At 43.4% G+C, this 23,523-nt stretch overlaps 1 protein-coding gene across 2 annotated transcripts; it reads right to left on the reverse strand.

The window, feature by feature from the left end:
* Positions 1-603: 603 nt before the first annotated feature.
* Positions 604-22,797, reverse strand: NUP54 (nucleoporin 54). Of its 2 annotated transcripts, XM_063135638.1 has the most exons (13): positions 22,693-22,782; positions 18,900-19,061; positions 15,476-15,559; positions 15,220-15,345; positions 13,407-13,633; positions 12,790-12,977; positions 12,001-12,197; positions 10,121-10,175; positions 8,317-8,410; positions 6,527-6,634; positions 3,645-3,764; positions 2,408-2,518; positions 604-1,392 (listed from the first exon to the last, which is right to left on the reverse strand). In XM_063135638.1, exons 1-13 carry the CDS (start codon positions 22,745-22,747, stop codon positions 1,264-1,266), a joined length of 1,656 nt encoding a protein of 551 aa, XP_062991708.1. In that variant the 5' UTR covers positions 22,748-22,782; the 3' UTR covers positions 604-1,263. The 2 variants fall into 2 exon arrangements, with proteins under 2 accessions (XP_062991708.1, XP_062991707.1); XM_063135637.1 differs by lacking the exon at positions 18,900-19,061 and having other exon boundaries at positions 22,693-22,797.
* Positions 22,798-23,523: the final 726 nt, after the last annotated feature.

Below are 23,523 nucleotides of genomic sequence, written 5' to 3' on the forward strand. Positions count from 1 at the left end.
GGCCATCGAGTCCAACCTCCTGGTCAATGCAGGAATCCACCCTAAAGCATCCCCGACAGATGCCTCTTGAAGGCCTCTAGTGTGGGAGAGCCCACAACCTCCCTAGGTAACGGATTCCATTGTCGCACTGCTCTAACAGTCAGGAAGTTTTTCCTGATGTCCAGCTGGAATCTGGCTTCCTGTAACTTGAGCCCGTTATTCCGTGTCCTGCACTCTGGGAGGATCGAGAAGAGATCCTGGCCCTCCTCTGTGTGACAACCTTTCAAGTATTTGAAGAGTGCTATCATGCATCAGAAGAGCCATCCAGGAACAGACCAACGTCTCCAGCATTCTGTTCGCACAGTGGCCAACCAGCTGACCACAGCAAACCCAAAACAGGACATGTGTGCAATAGCACTCTTGAGCTCATGTTCCACATCAACTGGTGTGCTGGAAGTGGCATATAACCATCAGGGCTGGTAGCCATTGATAGCCTTCTCCTCCGTGACTTTGTCCATCCCCTTTTAAGCGCCATCCAAAGTGGTGGCCATCACGACATCTTGTGGTAGCGAATGCCATCGTTTAACCATGCGGTGGGTGAAGAATTAGAACCACAGTAGTCAGTTAGCTTCTGCAATTATTTATAAACAAATGTGCCTTTACAAAGCGCCTTCAGCAGGATATTGGAAGTAAACATTTCATTTTATTACCTCTTAGAAGACCGATGTTGCAAATTCAGATGAATCAAAATGATATAAAAATATAGGCTTTTAGTGCCGATACTCAAAGTTCACCTTTCACCAGTACTTCTTTTCCACAACCTGCCCCGAAGAAGCACACCGGACAACCCATTTGTCTCCCCTAAAAAGAACATGGTTTGAAAGGTTTATTTATAAGCAGTTTGTCTAGGCAGACTGGACAAAAGAGAATGAACACAAAACACAGCAGTTATTTTGTGTTCTGTTTGCTATAGTGGAAAGTATTTCTTATCAACATTATCGCTGAAAGTATTTTTTTCTAAACCAACCAACAAACAAGTTGATATTGTAGAAAATCAGGTTTAAATCACAGAGTATCTTTTAAAGAGTTTAAATGTCTTTCTTCGTGAAAGCAAATGCACCTTCATAAATTTAAATTTATTTTGTTGAAAAATGGGAAAGAACGCCAATAGTACTGGAGCTCTCACAGAACCTACACTAAAGTTGGTTGAAATAGAACACCTAGTGAGTTTTGGTCATGGAGAGGAAAGCAACTTGTTCCACAGGCCTCTGGAGAAGGGACCCATCAACTGAAAACTCCTCCTCTGATAGGGATGCTTTCGTTTAATCCATTTTCTATCAGCTTTATATCTTCCAGGTCATCTTTTATGATGCTGATCAGGTGGCTCAAACCTTCCTGTTGCTGCTTCAAATGCTGAAAGGGAAGAGAGAGAATCCAAGTAAATGTTTCTTTTCAGCACACTGGCTGGTAAAAGGCAAATGTGCTGATTTCTTGGCAATAATCAGCACTTAAGTTTCTCAAATGCCAGATGTTGATACCCAATCATACCAAGCAGTCACAACCTCCAATCTTTTCCCCTTTATCTTGGATGTGTATGGGTTGGGGAGAGACTCAGGGGGAAGGCATGTGCTGAAAGGCTCTTTTTCATATACAGTTAACACTGAAATCAGGTCCAGGAGTAGGTCTGCTTCTTTCAGCTCCAGTGATGAAACTTACATCTTTCAAAGAGCTATTGATGACATTTCCATCATTTTCGCAAAGGTGTTCAAACTGAAAGCGTATTACCACAAAAATGCTACACTTATCAGCTAACGAAAAGCTCCATGTAAACTATGTGTCAAAAGATTGGCACAAATCTCTGGCTGCTTTTTTTTTTAAAGTCTTTACACTCCTGGTTCTGAAGACAACCGTGTGGTTAGGTAAGACCTGGTGGCAAAATCTCAGAAATGAGGGATCCGAATGGAGGAATTTATTCTCCAGCTTTACTAAACTGCCTAGCCCAAACTGCAACAGCCTTCTCCTTCCCTCCCAGCAACTGAAATGCCAAAGTAATTGAGAATCGCCACACCAACAAAAACACATATGGAAGTTCCACGTTTTTCATTTCCTTTGGCAAAATTCTACTGTTATGCTTTTAAATGCATAGTCCCATACCTGTATTCCTAAGGCTTTTTACTAAGCATGGCATACCCTCTTAAAGAATGGCTCCTAAAACAGTCTTTTAGGTAGCACCGAAAAGGCTCTCTGTTAGAATTTATAGTCTATTTTGTAGGCCTAAGACTCAGTGTAGTGGCAATGTTTCTTTATCATAGATGAACCAACCCCAAAGCAGGAAAGCCCAACAGCCACTTGGGTTTGTGATTAAAGGAGAGATTTGAGCGTGCCGTTCCATCGGCTGGACCCCCAAGGCCTCACAGCAAATACACACCTGCTTGATTTCCCGCAAGAGGTCTGCATCAATGTAGTACCTCTCTTCCGATCTCACAGCTCCAAAGTGATTCTGCATTCGGATCTGAGACATCAGCTCATTCAACCGACCCTAGGGGGGAAAAAAAGAGGTTTAAATTCATAGAGTGGGAAAAGGCAGTTCTCTTTCCCTCATCTGCAGGATTAGCGAAGGTCCATAACACGCAGCAGGGATTTATAAGCAGGTTCCGACCTTGGCATCTTCAGATTACATATCACAGACCTAGTCTACCTATGAAGCAGAACAAGGGAGTGCAGCGAATTGTATCACTTCAGACTGCAAGTCGGAGAATTGCAGCACCCTACACACACCTATAAGCTCCCTCTCTGTAGTAAATTAGCACATAAGGGAGAAGCTTTTTTTGAGAGGCTAGTTTTCTACTTGAATGGAGCTGGGTTTTGATTTTTTTAAATTTTGTTTCAGAGATGTATTGAAAGGTGCAAAGCTGCCACTTGCAGTCTGAAACCGTACAGTCCATTCCGCCCCCTTACTCTGTTGCATTCGTAAGCCAGGCCACAGCTGGCAAGGTAAGGCCTTTCGCTGACAACCTGGAGAGATGGCAGCAGACCGCCTTATGGTTAGTGAGCTACATGACCTTCCCTCTCCCCTAAGGCTGCAATCTCAAGCATGCTAACTCCAAAGTAAGCCACAAAAAAGACAGGAAACCCCAAATAGCAAGGGGGGGGGGGAAGCCAAAGGCAAGGGGTGGAAACAAAGATATATCTTAGAAAATATTTATTGTTGGCAAAAACAATAAATATTTTCTAAGATATATCTTTGTTTCTGCCCTTTACCTTTGGCTGTTTCCCCCCTTGTTAACTCTGAAGTAAGCCTCACTGATCAGCTTCGGTGGCTTTCAAAAACAACCACTTACAAAACAGCTGTATACTCTGAAGGGCCTCGAGCTTTTCAAAATCACTTATTGCAAGAGGAACACGGTGTCATGATAACACACAGCTAAAGGGGAGAACCTCAGCAGAACATGAGAAAGCGCAGTGGCGTCCACACATGGCAGAGGCTGCCTTTCACGTTCACATGGAAGAACGTGGAGATTTGACTGACACAAAATGAAAGTTCATGGAAACTAATCGAAGGCGCTATCAAATCGCAGGATAGCGAGGTATCAGTCGGTTTGGGAGAAGTTTCCATTCCGCTTGCCGTGACCCAAGGATCGGTCCGAAGCCCTTGAACTGCTCACCTTAAACTGCGTAGGTGCATTGAGTTCACACTGGATGGTATCCAGCTGCACGCGGAGCTGCTCCTCATCGGCTTGGATGGCATAGCCACTTTTCCTTTGGATCTCTTGCTTGATTAATACCTGCACAAAGAAATGAAAGGCAGGCTTCAGGAGGCTTCAGGAGGCTGGCTGCACCCAAAGGGAGTTTATCCTTTTTGAGGCACGTGCAGCTGAGCATGGGACACCTGGTGATCTTCTCCCCGTTGTCTTAGAGATGCTCAGAAATGCTTCGCAGAAAACAGAAAAGGCACACCAGCCTCCGCTTTACAGCAACAATCATACATGCAGAGAAACAGATCTTCATAGAATCATAGAATAGCAGAGTTGGAAGGGTCCCACAAGGCCATCGAGTCCAACCCCCTGCTCAGTGCAGGAATCCACCTTAAAACATCCCTGACCGATGGCTGTCCAGCTGCCTCTTGAAGGCCTCTAGTGTGGGAGAGCCCACAACCTCCCTAGGCAACCTCTAACAGTCAGGAAGTTTTTCCTGATGTCCAGACAGAATCTGGCTTCTTGTAACTTGAGCCCATTATTCCGTGTCCTGCGCTCTGGAATGATCAGGATACAGAATAATGGGCTCAAGTTACAGGAAGCCAGATTTTGGCTGGACATCAGGAAAAACGTTGTGACTGTTAAAGGAGTACGACAACGGAACCAATTGCCTAGGGAGGTTGTGGGCTCTCCCACACTAGAGGCATTCAAGAGGCAGCTGGACAGCCATCTACTAGGCATGCTTTAAGGTAGATTCAAAGTATCCTACTTTTCCATTAAAGATGCTTCAAACTAGTCAGAATTCTTTTTAATCCAGCTTGGCTTCCAAGTCTTATCATAGAATCATAGAATCATAGAGTTGGAAGGGGCCTACAAGGCCATCGAGTCCAACCCCCTGCTCAATGCAGGAATCCACCCTAAAGCATCCCTGACAGATGGTTGTCCAGCTGTCTCTTGAAGGCCTCTAGTGTGGGAGAGCCCACAACCTCCCTAGGTAACTTCATTTATGCAATGCCAGAAGATACACACAGATGTCTTAAAATAGAAAGGAGCTTACATTTGCGTATTTTATTTATTTTCAAGGTGGAAGTTAAATAAATAAAAAAAAACAGTTACAGACCTCAAGACAGACAGATCCAATGAACCCTCCAATGTACCCATTTGCCTACCACAAATTTAATTTGTTTTTAATTCGTAAAATAAACTCTCTGTGTGATTTTAAGGCAGCTTTAAAGACTAGCCTTTTCCAGCAGGCCTATCTAGATCAATGTAAAATAAATAATTTTTAAGATGTATTGATTCTGTACTAATGTTGTTCCCCACCTCTATCCAAAGGGAGAGGCGGATAAGAAATATAATATTTATTTATTTATTTTATTAATTTATTTATTATTTTACCACAAATCAATCACCCTAACTGTGCCCTATTTTTAATAAGAGGGCAGGGTATCCTAGAGAGGGGAGGCTAAGCCGGGGTTGTGGTCCAAGGTTTTAGCCTAATTGCTCTAGCCTCTGATTCAAGATTGCTTTACAAGTGTCTTCCAGCCTTAGTTAAGCTTAACTGGGGTTTCACATATGATGCACGTGCAATACTCTTTTCTTCCTGGTTCTTAACAAGTCCTTCAACCCTCCTCATCCCTAACCAAAAAGAAGCCTACGGGGCTAAGACAGAGGCTTGATGGAAAAGGTGGAAGAGAGAGGAACGAATGCAGACGTTCCAGGCAGAAAGGGCAGTGGGGGAAAATGCGTGAGTGAAAGCTTTTGGAGGAAACTGTAATGGCAGCTGCTGGAAATAGATAGAGGAAAGGGTCTCCGGGGAGGCAGGAGAAGTGGCAGGGCAGAGCAGCTCTTGGCACACAGATCACCTACAAGGGGCTTCATATAGTATGGACAACAAGAATGGTAAGCCAGCTAAGTAGGTGCAGTCAGGGCATTTTAACTTATTTGTAAATATATATATATACTCTCTTTGCCTAAGCAGTGTTGAAGAAACAAGCATTTCTTGTGTAAAACTGGGATGTGGAACATACATTCATGACATGAACTTCTTCACACAGTGCATAATTTGATTTTGGAATTCCCAAAGGGGAATTCAATAAATTCATGGAGGGCACCAGTGGCTATTAGCCATGATGGCTGTATGGAGCCATCACGTTCAGAGGCAACGTATCTCCAACACAAGGAGGTGGGAGAGGCTGTGGTCTTTACGCCCTGCGTGTGGGCTTCCCAGAAGCTTCTGGCTGGCCACTGTTGGAGCCAGAAGGCAAAACTGAATGGACTTGGGTTCCTCTGCTTAGGCTTTTAGAAATGATAGCCATATTGCAGATGGGAACACTGAGACAATAGTGTGTTGCCTAAGGTTATCTAGTGACAGCTGAGATTTGAAACCAAGACTTCCTGATGTAGAATCATAGAATAGTAGGAGTTGGAAGGGGCTTATAAGGCATCAAGTCCAACCCCTGCTCAATGCAGGAATCCACCTTAAAGCATCTTATGTTACAGGTGACCATGCCAGTGCTGTCAAAACCCTTTCAGCTCAAGGGCCAGATCCAATTTCAGAGAAGCTCTTGGGGGCTGCGTTATATTGTAGCTTAAAGCTCTTATTGCTGGTAACTAAGCCTTAGGAGAGCATTTCAATCTTGTAGGATGCGGGAAAGTCCACAAAAAAGCTGGGAAACCACTGAAAAATTGGCGATCAGCAGAAAGGAAAAGGGTCATGGCCATCTGCGACCCCAGGCGGCCTGGGCTTGGCTTGCAGGCTGAAGGTTCAACACACTTGCACTACACTACTCCAGTCCTTCTAATCCTCCTTAACTCACAGTTGAATCTACTAGGTGCAAGCAAAGGCCTACCTGTAACGTTCTGTGAGAAAGGTCCATGAGTTTCCTCTTGTACTGAGCGATTTTGGCCATTGTTGTAGTCTGGTTTTTCTGAAGCTCACTTATGTCTTCCGATATTATCTAGAGATAAGGAGAAACTGCCTCAGTTGTACAGAGAGAAAGAGCATGTTTTGAATGATCAACCTCTTTTCCTCCCGATAGCCCTGCATATTCATTAGCCTTTTAAATCCTCCATCAGTTTAGCCCACAAACTAGTTACAGAATTATGGGGCTGGAAGCAACTGCAAGACATCTAGAATCGCTGTCCTACTCCAAAAGGAAGGGTCCTTTTGTATGCTAATCCCCTATAAATGAAAACACACAATTCAGGCCAGGCACAGAAATCATCAGGAAACCAAGAATTTTGGAACTTCCTTGCCTAACCACCCAGCCAGTTCGAATAAGCATAAAATAACCCTACAGTGTAATCAGATTTGATACCGCTTCGGATTCCCAGAGACCAAATGCCTATTGCATTTCACAGTTGCACATGGCCCCTCAAGGGTAGTTCCTAAGGCTGGGATGGGGAACAGGGCGTGCCCACGGAGCATCAGCTGAGGCTCCTCCCCCTCCCCAAGCCCCTCCCTTCAGGGCTAGCAGGAAGACCAATCCTGCTATTAGCTCCCAGACAATCCACCCCCGCATACTCAGGTCCTCTGGGGAGAACTTACTTCAGTCAGCCAAAACTAGGCTGACAACTGTTACCCAAAGGACTTTTCCTTCTGTCGCCCCCAGACTGTGGAATGGCCTGCCGGAGGAGGTTCATCAACTTAACTCTCTCTCTCTGAATTTAAGGCAGCTTTAAAGATTAGCCTTTTCTGGCAGGCCTACCCAGATGAATGTGAAACCTAAGGATTTTTAAAGATATGTTATTTTGTATTGGTTTTATATGCGCTTTTAATTAATTTACATTTGTATACCGCCCAGAGCTTCGGCTGTGGGGCGGTATACAAATGTAATAAATAGATTTTATGTATTTGATTTATTGTTGTACAACAATTGTATGGTTGTACTAATGTTGTTCTCCGCCTTGAAACAAAGGGAGAGGCAGGTAAGAAATAAATATATAATGATGATGATGATGCTTCCTCCAACAGAGGAAGGTGCAGGGTAGGCAAAAGCTGCCCCTACAGAAGTGCCAGGCGGAGAAGCATTCCTTGACACGGGGCATCGGCCAGGGCAGTTTCGCTGCATGCAGAGGGAAAACCCGCAAGCCCAAGCAGGGGCAGGGGCAGGGCAGGGGCAGGAGGGTCCCTGAGCAAAGTGCTGGCTTGGAGAGCCCAAGCCAGTGCTTCAGCTAGAGAGTGGATGGTGGAAACAGAGTGGGGCTATGCTCCCTGATGTCATTCAGGCTGCAGAAGGTTGGATGCGGGGGGGGGGGGGGGAAGAGGGTGTCACCCAGCCCCCCACCCAATTTAAATTCCCCATCCCTGTCCTAAACCATCCGGAACAGATAAGTATTAGAGGCCCAACAAAACACTGGAGAACACGTCCCAGAACCTAAGCATGGTGTTTTCCATGCTCATTACGATGGAGTTGGCAACAGCTGTCTACAAAACATTTCTAGGTGGAGCAAGTTGCTAGTCCTCAGAGTCTGTACCGTAAATGGTTAGCCAATGTTAAGTGTCCAGTGCTTATGGTATTAGTTTCTGGCATTTGCAATGTAGAACTTAAAAGGGAAATGTGTTCAGTCTTTTAGCCGGAGCGCTCGTGGTCTGCCACAGATCCTTCACAACCAGAGGTATCGAGAAGTCAATACTCACATCTAATCTGCTTTGATGCTGCTTTGTCATTTGGTCTTCGACCTTCAACCTCCTCAAGAGTTCTTTGAAGCCGACCATTGCCACTGGAATCAGTCTACAGAAGACGGAGCATTGATGTGGCAAAAATCAGGTAACATCTTATCTCTTTTTCTCTAGAACTAGTGCTACAGAAATACTGACCGGAAGACGATCCCTTTATCAAAATGAATAGAAAACACCAGAAAGGAAAGAAGAGGTTGCCTCTAAATAGGGAATCAGGAACCTCATCTTCTCTGGTTGTTTTATTATGGCTTTAATTTTTGTGAACCGCCCACAGAGCTTCAGCTATTGGGCGGTATAAAAATATAATAAATAAATAAATAAATATATTAATTAATTAATAAAAACAAACAGGGTTTTTTTTTTGTCTCTGGTATCTATTAAAGACCTTCGCCTAATTCATACACACATGTAAATCACTTCATTCCTCCAACTTAATTGCTGTATACTTGATGTCATACAAATGAAAGTGTAAACTGATCTCATTGCTTGAGGTCAAGGAAGGAGGAAACACTACAGATGACGTACATGTGAATAGGAAGATATTTCTCTCCCGCTCTCATGATACTAGAAGCTGGGGTCATCCCATGAAGCGGACTGTTGGAAAATTCAAGACAGAGAAAAGGAAGGACTTCTTCACACAGCACATAGTCAAACTATGGCATTCTCTACCACAAGATGTAGTGACGGACACCAATTTGGATGGGTTTAAAAGTGGGGTAGACAAATTCTTGGATGAGAAGTCTATCTCTGGCTTGATGTCTATGAGCTACTTCCAGTATCAAAGGCAGTAAGCCTATACACACCAGTTGTTGGGGAACATGGGTGAGAGGGTGCTGTTTGTGGGTCCCTGGTCGACAGTTGGATGGCTACTGCATCAACAGAATGCTGGACTAGATGGACCCTTGGTCTGATCCAGCATGGCTCTTCTGATGTTCTTTTGAGTGAGCTGGCCATCATAGATACTAAATAAGAGTAGCAGCACTTGCAACTGGAATTAATGGACTTAACATGCTCTAATGAGAGTGACCTTTTATCATCTTGAAACCGTTACAGTTAATGATCTCAGTGAACTCAGAACATATTCAAAAGATTAGAAAAGGCACATGATGGTATAGCTTATGGAACTGTACCACCCCATGACATAGGTGCTTGATTTTGTTCTGACTTTATACTGCTAGTTTTACCCTACCCAGTGCCTGTTTACCCTACCCTGTGCCTGTTTGCTTTCTCTTCCCCTCCTTATGGTTTTATTAGAATGTAAGCCTATGTGGCAGGGTCTTGCTATTTACTGTTTTACTCTGTACAGCACCATGTACATTGATGGTGCTTTATAAATAAATAATAATAATAATAATAAGGTGCTGGATAGCATATTCGAATACACTTAAACATCAAAAATCTCCCTAAGCATGCAAATTTAGCATAGCTTCTGCCCAATGTGGGAGATTTCAACATGGGAGCATATTCAACATGCAATCCTCCATGTGCATCCTGCGATGATTCAGTCAGGCTTGCTCTAAGCATTTAAATTAGCTTTCAGTGGATAACTAAAAACAAAATATATTCTGTTGCAACTCTTTTAACTTTTCTCAGTTACTCTACCTGGGAGTTGTGGATCTCCACTGAATGCTGATTTTGATAGAAGGAATCTACTTGAGCAACCATGTTAATTTCTCAATCTTGTCTCAGAAAGACAGCATATTCCCGTAACAAATTACGCAGGCTGTGACCTCCTTAAAAACTACCTTGCAAAATCACTTACTTCTCAGAATCTGGATTATCCACTTTGGCTTGCTCCCAAATAATAGGATCAACACCTGCAAGGAAAAAATCAAGTTATGTCAACAAGGATTATCTCAGCGGTTGATTCTGAGCAATAGTCACGTATGAACGGGCCCCTTACCTTGAACAGAGACTAAATAAGAGCATCAGTAGTTGCAATAGGTCTTCACTTTAATAAGATCAACTCCCCTTTCCATTGCCACCACAAAAAAAGCTCTCTAGAGGACTGTCCGTATTTATAGTCAGATGCTTCTTTAACAGGAACTATCTGTTTCTTTTAGAACCATAGGCCTGCAAGTTCCTGATAAGATGCTTTAGAGAGCCACCATGGTGTAGTGGTTGGTGTTAGATTGGCAGTCGGGAGATCCAGGTTTTAGTCCCCGCTCAGCCATGGAAGCTGACTGGGTGACTTTAGGCCAGTCACAGACTCTCAGCCCAAACTACCTCGCAGGGTTGTTGTTGTGAGGATAAAATGGAGAAAGGAGGATTAGATATGCCCCCTTAGGTTCCTTGAGGGGAAAAAGGCGGGACATAAATGTAATAAATAAATAAATGCTTTAACTAGCCTGGATACAGTGATCCATGCTCTGGTAACCTCCAGGTTGGATTAGCATGGGGCTGTCCTTAAAAACGGGTTGAAAGCTTCAACTGGTTCAGAATCTGGCTGCTAGAATTCTGATTGGTTTATCTAGGTAGAGCCACCTTATGCCAGTTCTGATGGAACTACGTTGGCTTCCTATTTGTTATCAAGCCCAAATCAAGGTTACCTTTAAAGCCCTGAATAGCCTGGGATGCAAATACCTGGAGATGTGCCTCCTACATACCTTCCTGCCTATGCACAGGGGTCGTCAGAGGCAGCCCTTCTCCAAGTTCCATCACTGAGACAAATGCACAATTCATTCACAAAAGAGAGGGTTTTCTTTGGGGCTGAGCCCTGGCTCGGGAATGCCCTCCAGGAGGAAGTAAGACTGCCCAGAACTGTATTCTTTTCAATACCAGCTCAAGACATTTTCTTTTATTTGCCCAGGCATTTAAAATTAACTGTACTATTCACCGAGATATTACGAGTCTCAATTGTATTGTACTGATTTAACGGTTACCATTTTTGTAATATGCTTGCATTTTTAAAGCCCGTATGCATGCTGACCTGGGATCCTTCGTGGATGAAAGGCCTTTTAAAATACATAAACTGACTGATGGCTGAAGGGTAGAGATTAAAAACTAAGGACCTTTTCCTAGTGTGCAATCTAATCCCATAGTTCGACTCAGAAGCACAGGATTATAACCCCCTACCCTTACTGTGAAAGTAGTTTTAAGTGTAGACGACATCCACCAACATTGTCATGGCTCATTAATGTAACAAGTCCTACTGACAGCTACATTTTAGCCGATAAGAAAGAGGCAGTTAGTGGTAGGATTTCTCTTGATGAAAATTAGGTTTAAACACACAGCTAAAAACACAAAGAAATTTGGTGGATTTTTCTTTATAAAAGTTGAACACGTTTAAGGGTGGATTGTCATGTGTGGACTCAAGATTAATTACTGCCACAGGTGCCTCTTTTTGCTTCTGTCCTGATGTTCTATCTCCTGAAGAAGTGAAACGCCATCCACTATTGGGCTACTTTTATGACGTGCCAATTACAAGACTACTTGGTGTTTAGGTTTCTTTCTAGATAGCAGGTAGAAACAGAGTCAGAAAGGACTCAGACATCAATCACCTGCCCTATTAATACACCCCATACCTAAAGCACCCCACTTAAAGAACTGCCCAAACATGCATTCTGAAGGGATCCTGTGCCATTCATGCAACCTCTATTCCAACAGGTCTTGCTTATCATTCAGTCAACGCTTCTGTTGTACCTGCAGGAGGATGCTGTAGCAGCTGTTTGACCTCTGCTGGAGAGAATTCTGTTCTGGTCATAGTGGCGGCAACTCCAAGCTGCTGCAGTTGGGTTTTGATGTTTGCTTGTTCAAAATGTGCATACAGAGTAGTAGCTGGGACACGCCTGGAGGTCCCATTTGGTGACCGCTCGACAACGTAGATGACTACTTCAGTCCTAAAAGAGCAGTAAAAATACTTACATCTGATATATAGATATATTTTTTTTAACTTTGTAGTTGCTCAAGGTTAATGGCATGCCGCATTTCCACATTACAAAGCATTTCCCCCGCCCTCCACCAATTCGCAGATTAAGGAAACAAAAAAACTGCAAAATCTTGAAGTTGTAGTAAACATTAGAATTCAATCTCATCATTGGAGTAGCAATAACCAACTTCCTCAGCAGCCTGAGCAGCAATAACTTGCCCGCCCAGATGGCTTGGCATTCCATGGGCTGAGTCCTTCCCCTTTGCCAGGGCATCATCCTCTACCCACCAGCAGCTTGGCTGGGACAGGCTGTAGGCGAACCTCCAAATGAGAGGCCTCTGAGGGGACTTCACTTCCTGCTACAAGGAGTTCCTGCCAGGTGAGAAGAAGCATCTCGTATGTCCAGCCTGGCGCAGAGAGGGGTGGAGGAGGCCAGGTGGAAGTGGGGCTGGGGGCGAAGATTGTACCAGTTAGTCATCCCTGGCACCAGTTAACCTGCTTTGGTACAATCGGGCTGTTTATAGCCAGAAAGAGCCAAGAACGCACAATATGGTTTTACTTACTGATCATCTGGCAACGTCTTTACACCTTCAACATTGACACTGAGAGTCTGATTTGAACCTAAGATTTTGTGCAATGATTCCACAAGCTGCTGCTGCTGACTCCGAATCTCGACTTCCTTTTTATTGAAGATCAATGCTACCAAGCCATCTTCATCCTTGTTGCTGAACATGCAGCTGTAGCCCACAGCCTGTGTAAAGACAACAGCCTTTTCAGTTGGAAAAAAGAAGCCCAAGCTTTTTCCTGTGTCAACGTAGCACTAGAGAGGCATTAAAGCTAACATGGTATTTTTATTTTATTTACTATTGCATTTATAGCCCGCCTTTTTTCCTCCAAGGAATCCAAGGCGGCATACATAATACTCCTCCTCTCCATTTTATCCTCACAACAACCCTGTGAGGTAGGTTGGGCTGAGAGTCTATGACTGGCCCACAGTCACCTAGTGGGTTTCCATGGCTGAGTGGGGACTAGAACCCAGATCTCCCGACTCCCAGTCCAACACTTTAGCCACTACACCACACTGGCAGCGTAGCTAAGGAGACTGCCTCAACATGCTTAGCAGTAGATAAAACTAGCTAGCCGACTAGCTTCAGATAGTCATACAGCAAATCGATCATACCTTAAACCTGCAGAACAGGTTTTCTTGTGTGAACTCCACTGGGGCAATATTATTGTTGAAATATCCTTTTCCCGTGCCCCAAAATGCCTGCAACTGATTCCACTTGGCCAAAGTAGCATCTCGCTCGTCTCCCAAGAGTGTGGGTGCAGAAAGGGCACTCGCTGTGTTTATCAGCTGATTGGATTGGGTGGGAACCTGGGCAGGCTGACTGAAAAGGCTTCCCAGTGCTGAAGTTGGACAAGAAGACAGACAGTCATATACGCACAAATGAAATCCACCAATACAGAACGCATCCAAAGCTACCACCATTGCTTCTTTTTCCTAAGTTTAACAATATGCCCCCAACAACACAAATTTTGAGGAGTAACAAATACAGCACTACATTTGGATTTAGATAAATTTCCGAAGGGTTTAATTTGTGGTCTTTAACTGCCAAAGCTAATCAGCAAAACCTAAGAAAAAGAAGACATGAAAGTGATTCGGAAACTGTGTAAAGAGTGCTTGCATGTCAGTAATTAGGGGAAAGGACTTCCAGGTCAGAGGGTGTCTTTTCTAGACGGGCTCAAGCATCTGGTCAAGAATCTGCCTATCTTTTTCTAGAAACTAAGGTGTGTGTGGGGGGGGGACATAGCATTTCAATTAGCTTTTCAGAAGGCAAGCAAATACTTCAAAAGTAGGCATGGTTTCATCTCAGACTAGCAATAATAAGCCACATATGCACTACACAATAAAACCAATTTAACTTTGCAGTTTTGAGATCTTTTAGGTGGGGTGGAAGTTGTTATTATTATTATTATTATTATTATTATTATTATTATTATTATTATTTATTCATTTATATAGCACCATCAATGTACATGGTGCTGTACAGAGTAAAACAGTAAATAGCAAGACTCTGCCGCATAGGCTTACAATCTAATAAAATCATAGTAAAACAATAAGGAGGGGAAGAGAATGCAAACAGGCAAAGGGTAGGGTAAGCAGGCACAGGGTAGGGTAAAACTAACAGTATAAAGTCTGCACAACATCAAGTTTTAAAAGCTTTAGGAAAAAGAAAAGTTTTTAGTTGAGCTTTAAAAGCTGCGATTGAACTTGTAGTTCTCAAATGTTCTGGAAGAGCGTTCCAGGCGTAAGGGGCAGCAGAGATAGTTTTAAATCAGTTTAATTTTAAATAACTGAGGTTCACACTGTTGAAGTAAATAACCGGTGGTGACTGCACTGATAAAGGTATGGTGGACAATCAATCAAGCTAAGAAGTTGGAAACCTAAGACAAAGGAAAGAAAAAACCCACATCCCAAAAGACGCAAGACATGAATACAACAATTCTATCCTGTGAATTAGGGATCGGAAACTGGAGACCCTGCAGCCAAATCTGATCTCCTGAAGAATGCCATTGGCTGACCGGCTCTGGGCCAGTTGCTAGAGGCAGGAGAGATGGATAGAATGGTGGCTGTGACAACAGGACCTGGCAGTAATTCAGTTTTCATGATGGAGGAGGCGAGCTAGTCTAAGTAGCCTTCCTTTAAAATAAGTTGCTAACCAAGGGTCTATCTATGTATTATCTGCCCTTAAGATTATTATATTTTCAATGCAGCTTTCAGCAACAATTTATGCAGAGTATTAAAAAGCCTGACAGAAACAATAGTTGTGATGTTCACTTGAAATGGCGAATCAGAATAAAGCCAACAAATTCCACCATTTCGCATGAGGGGCTTTCTCTGTGACTGCTTGCAGCTCATTCAGGAGGCTCCAATTCAACTTGCAGAGGTTAGGTAAAATTTAGGTAAATATGTAGCTTTAATGTGTGCTTACTTGGTTGCTGCTGCTGGGTGCTGAAGCCACCAAACCCCAAACCTGTCCCAAGGCCGGTCCCAGCGCCTGCTGCTGTCCCGAAGCCAGTACCAAATCCGAAACCTTTGTTCTGGGTACCAAATAGCCCTTGGGAGAAACAGGGATACAACACAGAGTGAAGATTTGTAGAAATTCATTCCAAAACAAGCAGAAAGACACACACACACACACACACACACACACACACACACACACAGAGAGAATTATGGGCTCTTACCAGTGGTACCTGTGTTGGTAGGAGCTGAGAAGCTAAACGTAGATCCGCCTGTGGTGGTTGTCGTTCCAAAACCTCCAAAGGCCCCTAATAAACCAAATGTACAAATCAAAAGGGAGGGCTAGGCCTTCACAAGACAACAGTTTGATGATCACATGCTGGTAGGTTTTTAGGAATGGAGATGTTGACAAACGAATGTGGTTGATGTGCGGGTATGAGATGATTCCTTGATGACATCATCCTTATTTAAAGTAGAAGCGACTTCAGAGAGAAAGTAGCTAGCACTACTTCAAACTTTAGGCATAACTTATATTATACACACACTCTCTCATTCTTGGTGTTATATATATGGAAAGCTTTATTGTTACTAGTAGAAAAGCATATTGCACCCACATCTGAAGGAAAGAGGTGAGACGCTTGTCACTTGGGTTCACTTGGCCCTCAATTTTATTAAAACTCAACAGAACAAGACGATCTGCAACAGTTCCTCCTCAACTGTCTAAAGCAGAAGTCTGCTGATCTCCCTGTCCAAATTGATGGGATGATGAGGCTTTGATAGTATACCAACCAACCGCTTCCATCTCATCTGGCCACACCTATTCCAGTGTTAGAGGAGACACCTCACCCCAGTTCACTACCTAAGTCCCAAGATTCTGGGCGTAAAGCAGGCCAGGACCAAATGCGGCTTCTTTCCCTGCCTCTGGGTCTCAATGCTCAGAATGGAAGGCCTAGGGAATCCCCACTCACCATCTTGATGTCTCCAGGTGCTGTAACTTACTTCCCTGGACAGATCTGCCTGTTGTGAGCAAATTCCCCCTCATACTCACAGATATCTCTCCAACATGAATTGCTAATCTTTCTGGGATATAGTGAATAGAAGGTGGAAAAACCCACCCTCTTTGGCCACTTTGGCTGGCGGGCAAAAAGTCCCTGCTCAGCCTTTCCAAGACTAGCTGTTTCTGTGCTTGTGGCTTAGGGGCAGATCAGTGGGTGATGAGTTGCCGCACCCCACCCCACCCCACCCCACCCCACCCCACCCCACCCACTAGCATGGTGCACATCTGCTCACCTACCCTTGCATGTCCTGCCCTCATATTCTGTAGTTGGTGACAGGAGAAGAAGCAATAGTTGCCGCTCTCTAAAACATTCAACTGAATGCCATGCCTGCATCACTGTCATGCTCTAGAACATCAGTGCTCATTTTGTGGCCTACAGACCCGACTGATGTATAAACAGGTAACTGGTGTGGTTCAGTGTCTCCCAAATTCTCTCTGTGTGGCAGAATCCATCCCACCGACCCAACCCACGCCTAGACACTGTTACAACATTGAAGAAGGCCTAATATAAAGCAAGAGGCCGAAACGCGTCAGGCTTTCCAGCAATAAATTAATTTATAGCATCTTGAGATTATTCTCTCTTTTTGTGTTCGTGTTCGATGCCCACCTGCCTTGCGCCCTCAATTAGCATAAGGGCTTCAGTCTGCCCTTGGCCAATTTGCCACAACAACTGCTGTGCTACCTTATAGTGATCCAGTTAGTCTGCTTGAACAGTGGCTGCCAGATGCACTGATTCAGCCTGTCTAAAAACACGCTAAATCATCCTTCCCCAACCTTGTGCCTTCCAGATGCACTGGACTACAACTCCAAGCATGCCCCAGTCGGCCATGCCAGCTAAGATATGCTGGGAGTTGTAGCCTAACACACAGGTTAGGGAAGGCTGCTCTAAATCTACACAATATTACACATCTATTAGAACTTTCTTGCTTGCACATAAATCTAGACTTCAGTTACAACAACCATTTTTTTAAAAAAACAACAACCTCTAAAGTGATAATGCGGACAAGTGTAACCCAATGGTAAACTATCCCTTTCATTTTCTTCCTTGCACACAAATTTTTAGACTGAAAGGAAGTGGGAAGGAAGTAATGTAGTGGAAAACATTCATAAAGCAAACGAATAGCGCCGTTACAGTTAGTACCTGAACAAGCGATTTCTTTAACACCTAAAATGGGAGTTACATTGTATAAAGTATTAGAACTGTTGCATATTACAGTACAAAAATGATGGGACTATGGAATGGATATAATTTCATATACGAACAGCTGCAAGAACGAAAACTGAATAATAAATGCATTAGAAATAGGCAATTTCAGATAAAAGGATGTATCAATGCCTGATCATCCAAAGTCAGCTAAAACTGGAGTATTATAACTTGATCCACTACAAATCAGACTAGAAGTAGCTTAGAAAGTTTAAAAGTCAGGATCATTTGTCAAAGCGAACATATTTCTCAAAATCCAAAAGATTTGTTTTTTGCTGCTCGTATAAAATTTGTTTCTCCACAGAACAAATTTCTGGTGGGTTCGTGATGATTGAAATCCAATGAAGAGATATGGAAAAGGGGGAAAACACAGATACAGTAGAGTCCAAGAATTCAAGTTACAGAAAATCCCTTTTTATAGATTAACTCTGCAGTCATTCAGCACCATTACCTAGTATTCTTAATTTTATATCCCTATTTAAAATGAATGAATTTGCGCATGATGAATTTGGCACGGACTGTTAGGATGCTAAAGCACTTGGCGTCATTTTGTTTGGGGAGAAACTGGTTTAATAACCCAATCCAGAGCCACATGGGTTCAAGGCTGATTCGCACTTTTAAAGGCACACAACGAGCAGGTAAATCGTGAAAAAGAGTTGAGAATTCTACATTCGCCAGTACTCGTAGAGCATGTACAGGACAGACGCATGCTGGGAGGCATGACTGACTCTGTGTGCCTCTTTGGTGCGTATCTACTGCAGGTCTGGAGATGGGTGCATTCCTTTCACACTTGACATCTTTATCGCAGCAAGTAATCAAGTATTGTGTTCCCACAGTGTTTTGTGAAGCATATCAGCTGATCACATGGATTTCTTGGTTGTGTCTTCCCCATTCAGTTATCGGAAGGACCTGATCCGTGCTTCCTTTTATGTATGCATAGATTGTGTCATCCCATGGAAATGAATAGGGAAGATCTCTGTACATTTATGCATTCCTGCAGTCTTAATGCAACTATTAGATCAGGACATAAGTTTCTTCACAGCCATTTCAGTGACAAAACAGCAGGGCTGACAAATTAAGTGTTTCAGAGTCAAACCACCCAGAGAGCTTCGGCTATTGGGCGGTATAAAAATGTAATAAATAAATAAATAAAATTTGCTGTGTCTGCTGAAAGCATTAATAAGAGCTCAAGAATAAAAGCAAAGGAAATATTCTGCCTCTACTCCAGTCCTTCAACATATTGCTTTGAAGGAGGATCCCCATGGAGTTTAATAGAACTTGCTGTCATGTGTGAATGAGCTTAATCCCTAGAGGCCTAAAGCGAATTCTTGGACTCTTCTCAGCAACAACGTCATTACTACAAACACCACTTATGTGCATTCTCTACCTGCGCTGGCCAGACTGTTACCAAAATTGAATGGTGGCGCCGAGGTAGTAGAGACGCCAAAATTCCCAATATTAAAATTCACTGCAGGATTAGCAGTTAATCCGAAACCCCCAAAATTAAACCCACTGGCAGTGGAGTTTGCTGTTTCAAGCCCACCAAATCCTGATGAGCGGAAAGCAGAAAGAAAGCAAGGCAGTGTTAGTGAGATATCAAACATCTAAGCAGTAAAACCATCTTTGATCAGCAGAAATGATAAAACACAGAAGCACAGGGATGAAAAACATCAGTCCATTTTATCAAGCAAGAGTAGTTAAGTACATGAGAGCTTTTCTGCTCCTAATTCTAAAGGGCAAATGAAACTTTCATGACAAAATATTAGTTTTGATGTTGCATAAGTAGGTAAAAAAACCTAAATCTTCCCCAGTATGATGGTCAATATTTTAGGCAGTTTGGGAAGTGATGCACTTTGAACTACTCTGGGATTACCACTTTGCACATACAAAGCCATGACCAGGTATAGAACTTTTTTTAAAATACACCTTTATATTCCCCACACACAATATATTACCTTTCTATACTCCACTTTGCATTTGAAGAGGACTTTTTTTCAAAGTGCTTCTCAAAGTAATCCTTACCAACACATCTGCACAACTTCATTAAGCCAAATGCAGCCATGGTCTACCAAGTGCTAGACCCGCATTCACCTTTTGTAGTCCCAGACACTCAGCAACAAAGGGTTTATTAAACCCCTAGTGGGGCACAATACACCAACTTAACTTGAATTTAACTTGAGCTGGAATAACGGGCTCAAGTTAAAGGAAGCCAGATTCCAGCTGGACATCAGGAAAAACTTCCTGACTGTTTGAGCAATACGACAATGGAATCAGTTACCTAGGGAGGTTGTGGGCTTTCCCACACTAGAGGCCTTCAAGAGGCAACTGAACAACCATCTGTCAGGGATGCTTTAGGATGGATTCCTGCATTGAGCAGGGGGTTGGACTCAATGGCCTTGTAGGCCCCTTCCAACTCTGCTATTCTATGATTCTATGATCAGCAGGATACGTTAGCCTTGGTGGGTCACATATTGTGCATATCTGTCTTACAACAATCTTCCAAAGAATGTCAGTATTATCCCCACATTGCAAATTGGGGGTTGAGATTGAGAAACAGCAGCTGGTCTAAGGTATTCATGATTTGAATGGATTTTCTGGTTTACAGCTCATATTCTTAACCATCTTTTCCCAACTTGGTGCCTTCTAGACGTGTTGACTATGGCTCAGTTCAAACAACACGTTGATGCAGTGTGAAAACTCCACTCAACAGTTGAGTTTTTAGGAGGTACTCCCCACACATGTTCTAACTCCACCGTTGTGTGACTGTGGGCTACCGTGGAGTTGAGTAAATTCCATCATGATTTATTTATTTATTTATTTATTTATTACATTTTTATACCGCCCAATAGCCGAAGCTCTCTGGGCGGTTCACATGTTTGATTGACAGTTCCTCCTCCCTCTCTCCTGCCCCAGTCCTCCCGATGGTATCCCATCAGCCATTGCTGCAAAAAAAAACACCCAATCCCGGTAGCTCTCCAAGAGTGGAACTTGCTCTTTATGCTGCTCTTGCCAGGGAACTCTGTTGCTGGTGGGAAAAGTCCACTCAGTGCAATGGAAAACTCCACAGACCCTGCCACACAACAGTTGTGCAGGAACTCTCCTCTGCACAGCGTGGATATTCTGCGTGGAGCGTTTCCCCGCCACACAACACATTTCTCAATTGTGGAGTTCTAAAAACACAGTTGAGAAATGTGTTGCCTGAACTGAGCCTCTAACTCCCAACTCGCACTGCCATTATGTCCAACGGGGATGTTGGCTGGAGATGATGGAAGTGGTTGTCCAACACATCTGGAGGGTGCTGGGTCTAGGAAGGCTGCTCTTAATTATTACACCAGGTCTCAAAATGTACGGAGATATTGTCTTTGCTAAATTAATTTGTTAATTTAACTTAGAATGCAAATAGTTGGCCTAAAATTATGTTCAGTACAATCCTATGCATGTTTACTGAGAAATAAATCTCACTGGGTTCCAACAGAGTTTAGTACCAGGAAATTGTGCATTAGATTTCAGCCTAAAGATTTTTTTTGTTATATGGCAGGGGCCACAAACGTCCTAGGTTTGCTGTGCAATGTCAGATATAAATGCAGTCCAAGGTTTTTCTAGTATTTAACATACTATTCATTGATCACAAGGAAATGTATCACAATATTTTCGCAAATTCTCAGTAGTACTGCTGAACCTCCTTCTCATCAAAGAACCATGAACAACAAAACTACCTCAACATGGGCAAAATGGAAACTTTTATCTACATGTAAAAAAAAAAAAAAACCCTTAAAGATAAGGAAGTGAGGTTGAAAAATACGAGCTGGAACAGTTGTTGCTACGTTCCAATTGGCTACTAAGTCAGGGCTGGACAGTACTGGCTAAATCTAGAGCCAGGTATGATCTGTACTGACTTCCCTGCCATCTTTTCTTACCCGAAAGTCAATCATTGTTACATAGTCTTACCATAGTAAAATACAGAAGTGCTACCAAAATATACAGGGAGAAAAAATCAGATTACTGAGATATCTGGCAAAAGAAAAATCATTTACAACTCCTTGTATCCGTTGCTCAGTATTGTGTTTTATACTGATGTGATAGCAAAGCAACTACATAATGGAGCTCTCTTCCACATCAGTTCAAGAGGAACTGGGAGAGGAAGTGATTTGCCCTGTCGCCACCAGCTGCCCACTGCACACCCCCAAAGTCTGTTTCAAAGGGTTGTGGGTTCCCCCAGAGCAGATTGCCAGGGAGTTGCAAGGAAGAGAAGAGAGGAAGAAAGGCCAGTTGAATTAGAATACTTTCACTCATGTGCTGTTGGATTCCACTCTATTATGCCCACTGGCATCTGATCTACAAACTTTTCTAGAAGTTACCAGGTTTTAAAGTTCTAAAACGAGCAGCATCCCAGAGGTGAAATGCTGTATGGTGATAAATTGATTCTGTTATAAGAAAATTGGCTCCCCCCCCTTTTCTTTTCTTTTACAATTGAAAGGCTTTTCAAAATACTTAACCAACAACAAACATGACCTCCTTCAACAGGTCTTCCCCCTCTCTGGTTGTAAATACGTATTTTGAAATAAACATTTTGGCAGAGATTAATAATAAAGACGTGTGAATTTGTGGGTCTCTGGAATTCCGTCCTGGAGAGAGCAGAGAGCTCAGCTAGAAATCCAGATGTGCCAAGAGTAATGGGCAAGACCCCCACCCCCGTGACCCCTTTGCCTCACCCCAAAGAGGGACTGCGACTTTTTGGTCTCTTTTAGGAAGAAGGAAAAGTTACATGAATAGACATGAAAACATTTTATAGAATCGCACGTCCCCCTCATGTTTATATGTGTTGTTACGCCCTCTTTCCCCCCGCCACGTCCTTTTTTCTTAATTTGCTCATGAGGATCTAGGGTTGAACTACATTATAGGTATTACATTATATAATGTAAATACAATATACATTATATTGACGGATGCGGAGCTGCGACTTTAAAAGCCGCGTGGCAGGCAAAAATTCAACAGGTGCAGCATTCCCCCCCCCCCCATCACTACAAGAAAGCTCCTATTGTCCAATGCTGGGGGTTGCTAGGGAGACCAGGCGGCCTCGCAGTTGCTATGGAAACCAGAAGCAACTCCTCCCCCCCCCCACCACCAAAAAACCCGACTAGGGCCAAGGCGACCGTCTCCGCAGCCGGCCTCGCACTCACCCGCAGGATTTGGGGCGGCTGCAGCGCCGGCAGCTGCCCCGAAGTTGAAAGCCATGAGGCCTACAGAGGAGCAGCGGCGCCTCCAAGACCCGGGAAAGTCCAGCCACCGCTCGCGTCCGGGTGGAAATTGAAACCCTGAAGGGAAAGGCCGGGGCTAGGCCATAGATATAGGAATTATAGAATAGCACCCAACTCTAAATTCTGATTAAAAAAAATATTGAATTGATCATGACTCTATACAGAGCAGCCTCGCTCTCTTCGTTAACCTCTCTATATGGTAAAAACTCCAATATACTCTACAATGAAAGTTAAAACGAGTTAAACTTTACATCTGAGGTAAATAGTGTGTGCCTCTATTGGTTTTCTATCTCTATGGGACAAGGCTCCGCCTCCCAGCCGGACGTTAAAACGGGTAGCACGCCTTGAGCCTGCTAGTTGCCCCGGCAACTGGGTAGAGCGAGCAAGATAATCGCCGTGACGCTCGTTGATGACGTTACTGCCAGGAAGTCGCGTCTAAAGGCCATGGACACTTTAGCAAATTGCTAGACCGGCTTATTATGCGCCGGAAGTTTTTTCAGCAGGGGCGGGGGAGGGTTGAGGAGTTAGAGTGCGACCTCTTAAGGATCTCTGGAACATTGATGCATGTTTTCTTTAGTTAAGAACTCGGCTGGAAGCACCTGTGTATATTATATAGGGCGGGATATAAATGTTTTAAATAAATAAATATATGGGGTTGTATCCAATGTTAGTTTTAAATCCCATTCATTCCAATGGATCTACTCTAAGTAGGACTAACATTGGATACAACCCATTTTTAATATGTTTTGATTC

The sequence above is a fragment of the Elgaria multicarinata genome, chromosome 10 (genome assembly GCF_023053635.1).
Source record: "Elgaria multicarinata webbii isolate HBS135686 ecotype San Diego chromosome 10, rElgMul1.1.pri, whole genome shotgun sequence".
NCBI classification, from domain to species: domain Eukaryota; kingdom Metazoa; phylum Chordata; class Lepidosauria; order Squamata; family Anguidae; genus Elgaria; species Elgaria multicarinata.

Coding starts and splice junctions, on each gene's coding strand:
- NUP54 (XM_063135638.1), bottom strand. CDS start 22,747: ATGGCTTTCAACTTCGGGGCAGCTGCCGGCGCTGCAGCCGCCCCAAAT. Junction 15,346..15,475: donor TACCAACACAGGTACCACTG/GTAAGAGCCCAT, acceptor GTTTCTCCCAAG/GGCTATTTGGTACCCAGAAC. Junction 8,411..10,120: donor GATAATCCAGATTCTGAGAA/GTAAGTGATTTT, acceptor CGTCTTCTGTAG/ACTGATTCCAGTGGCAATGG.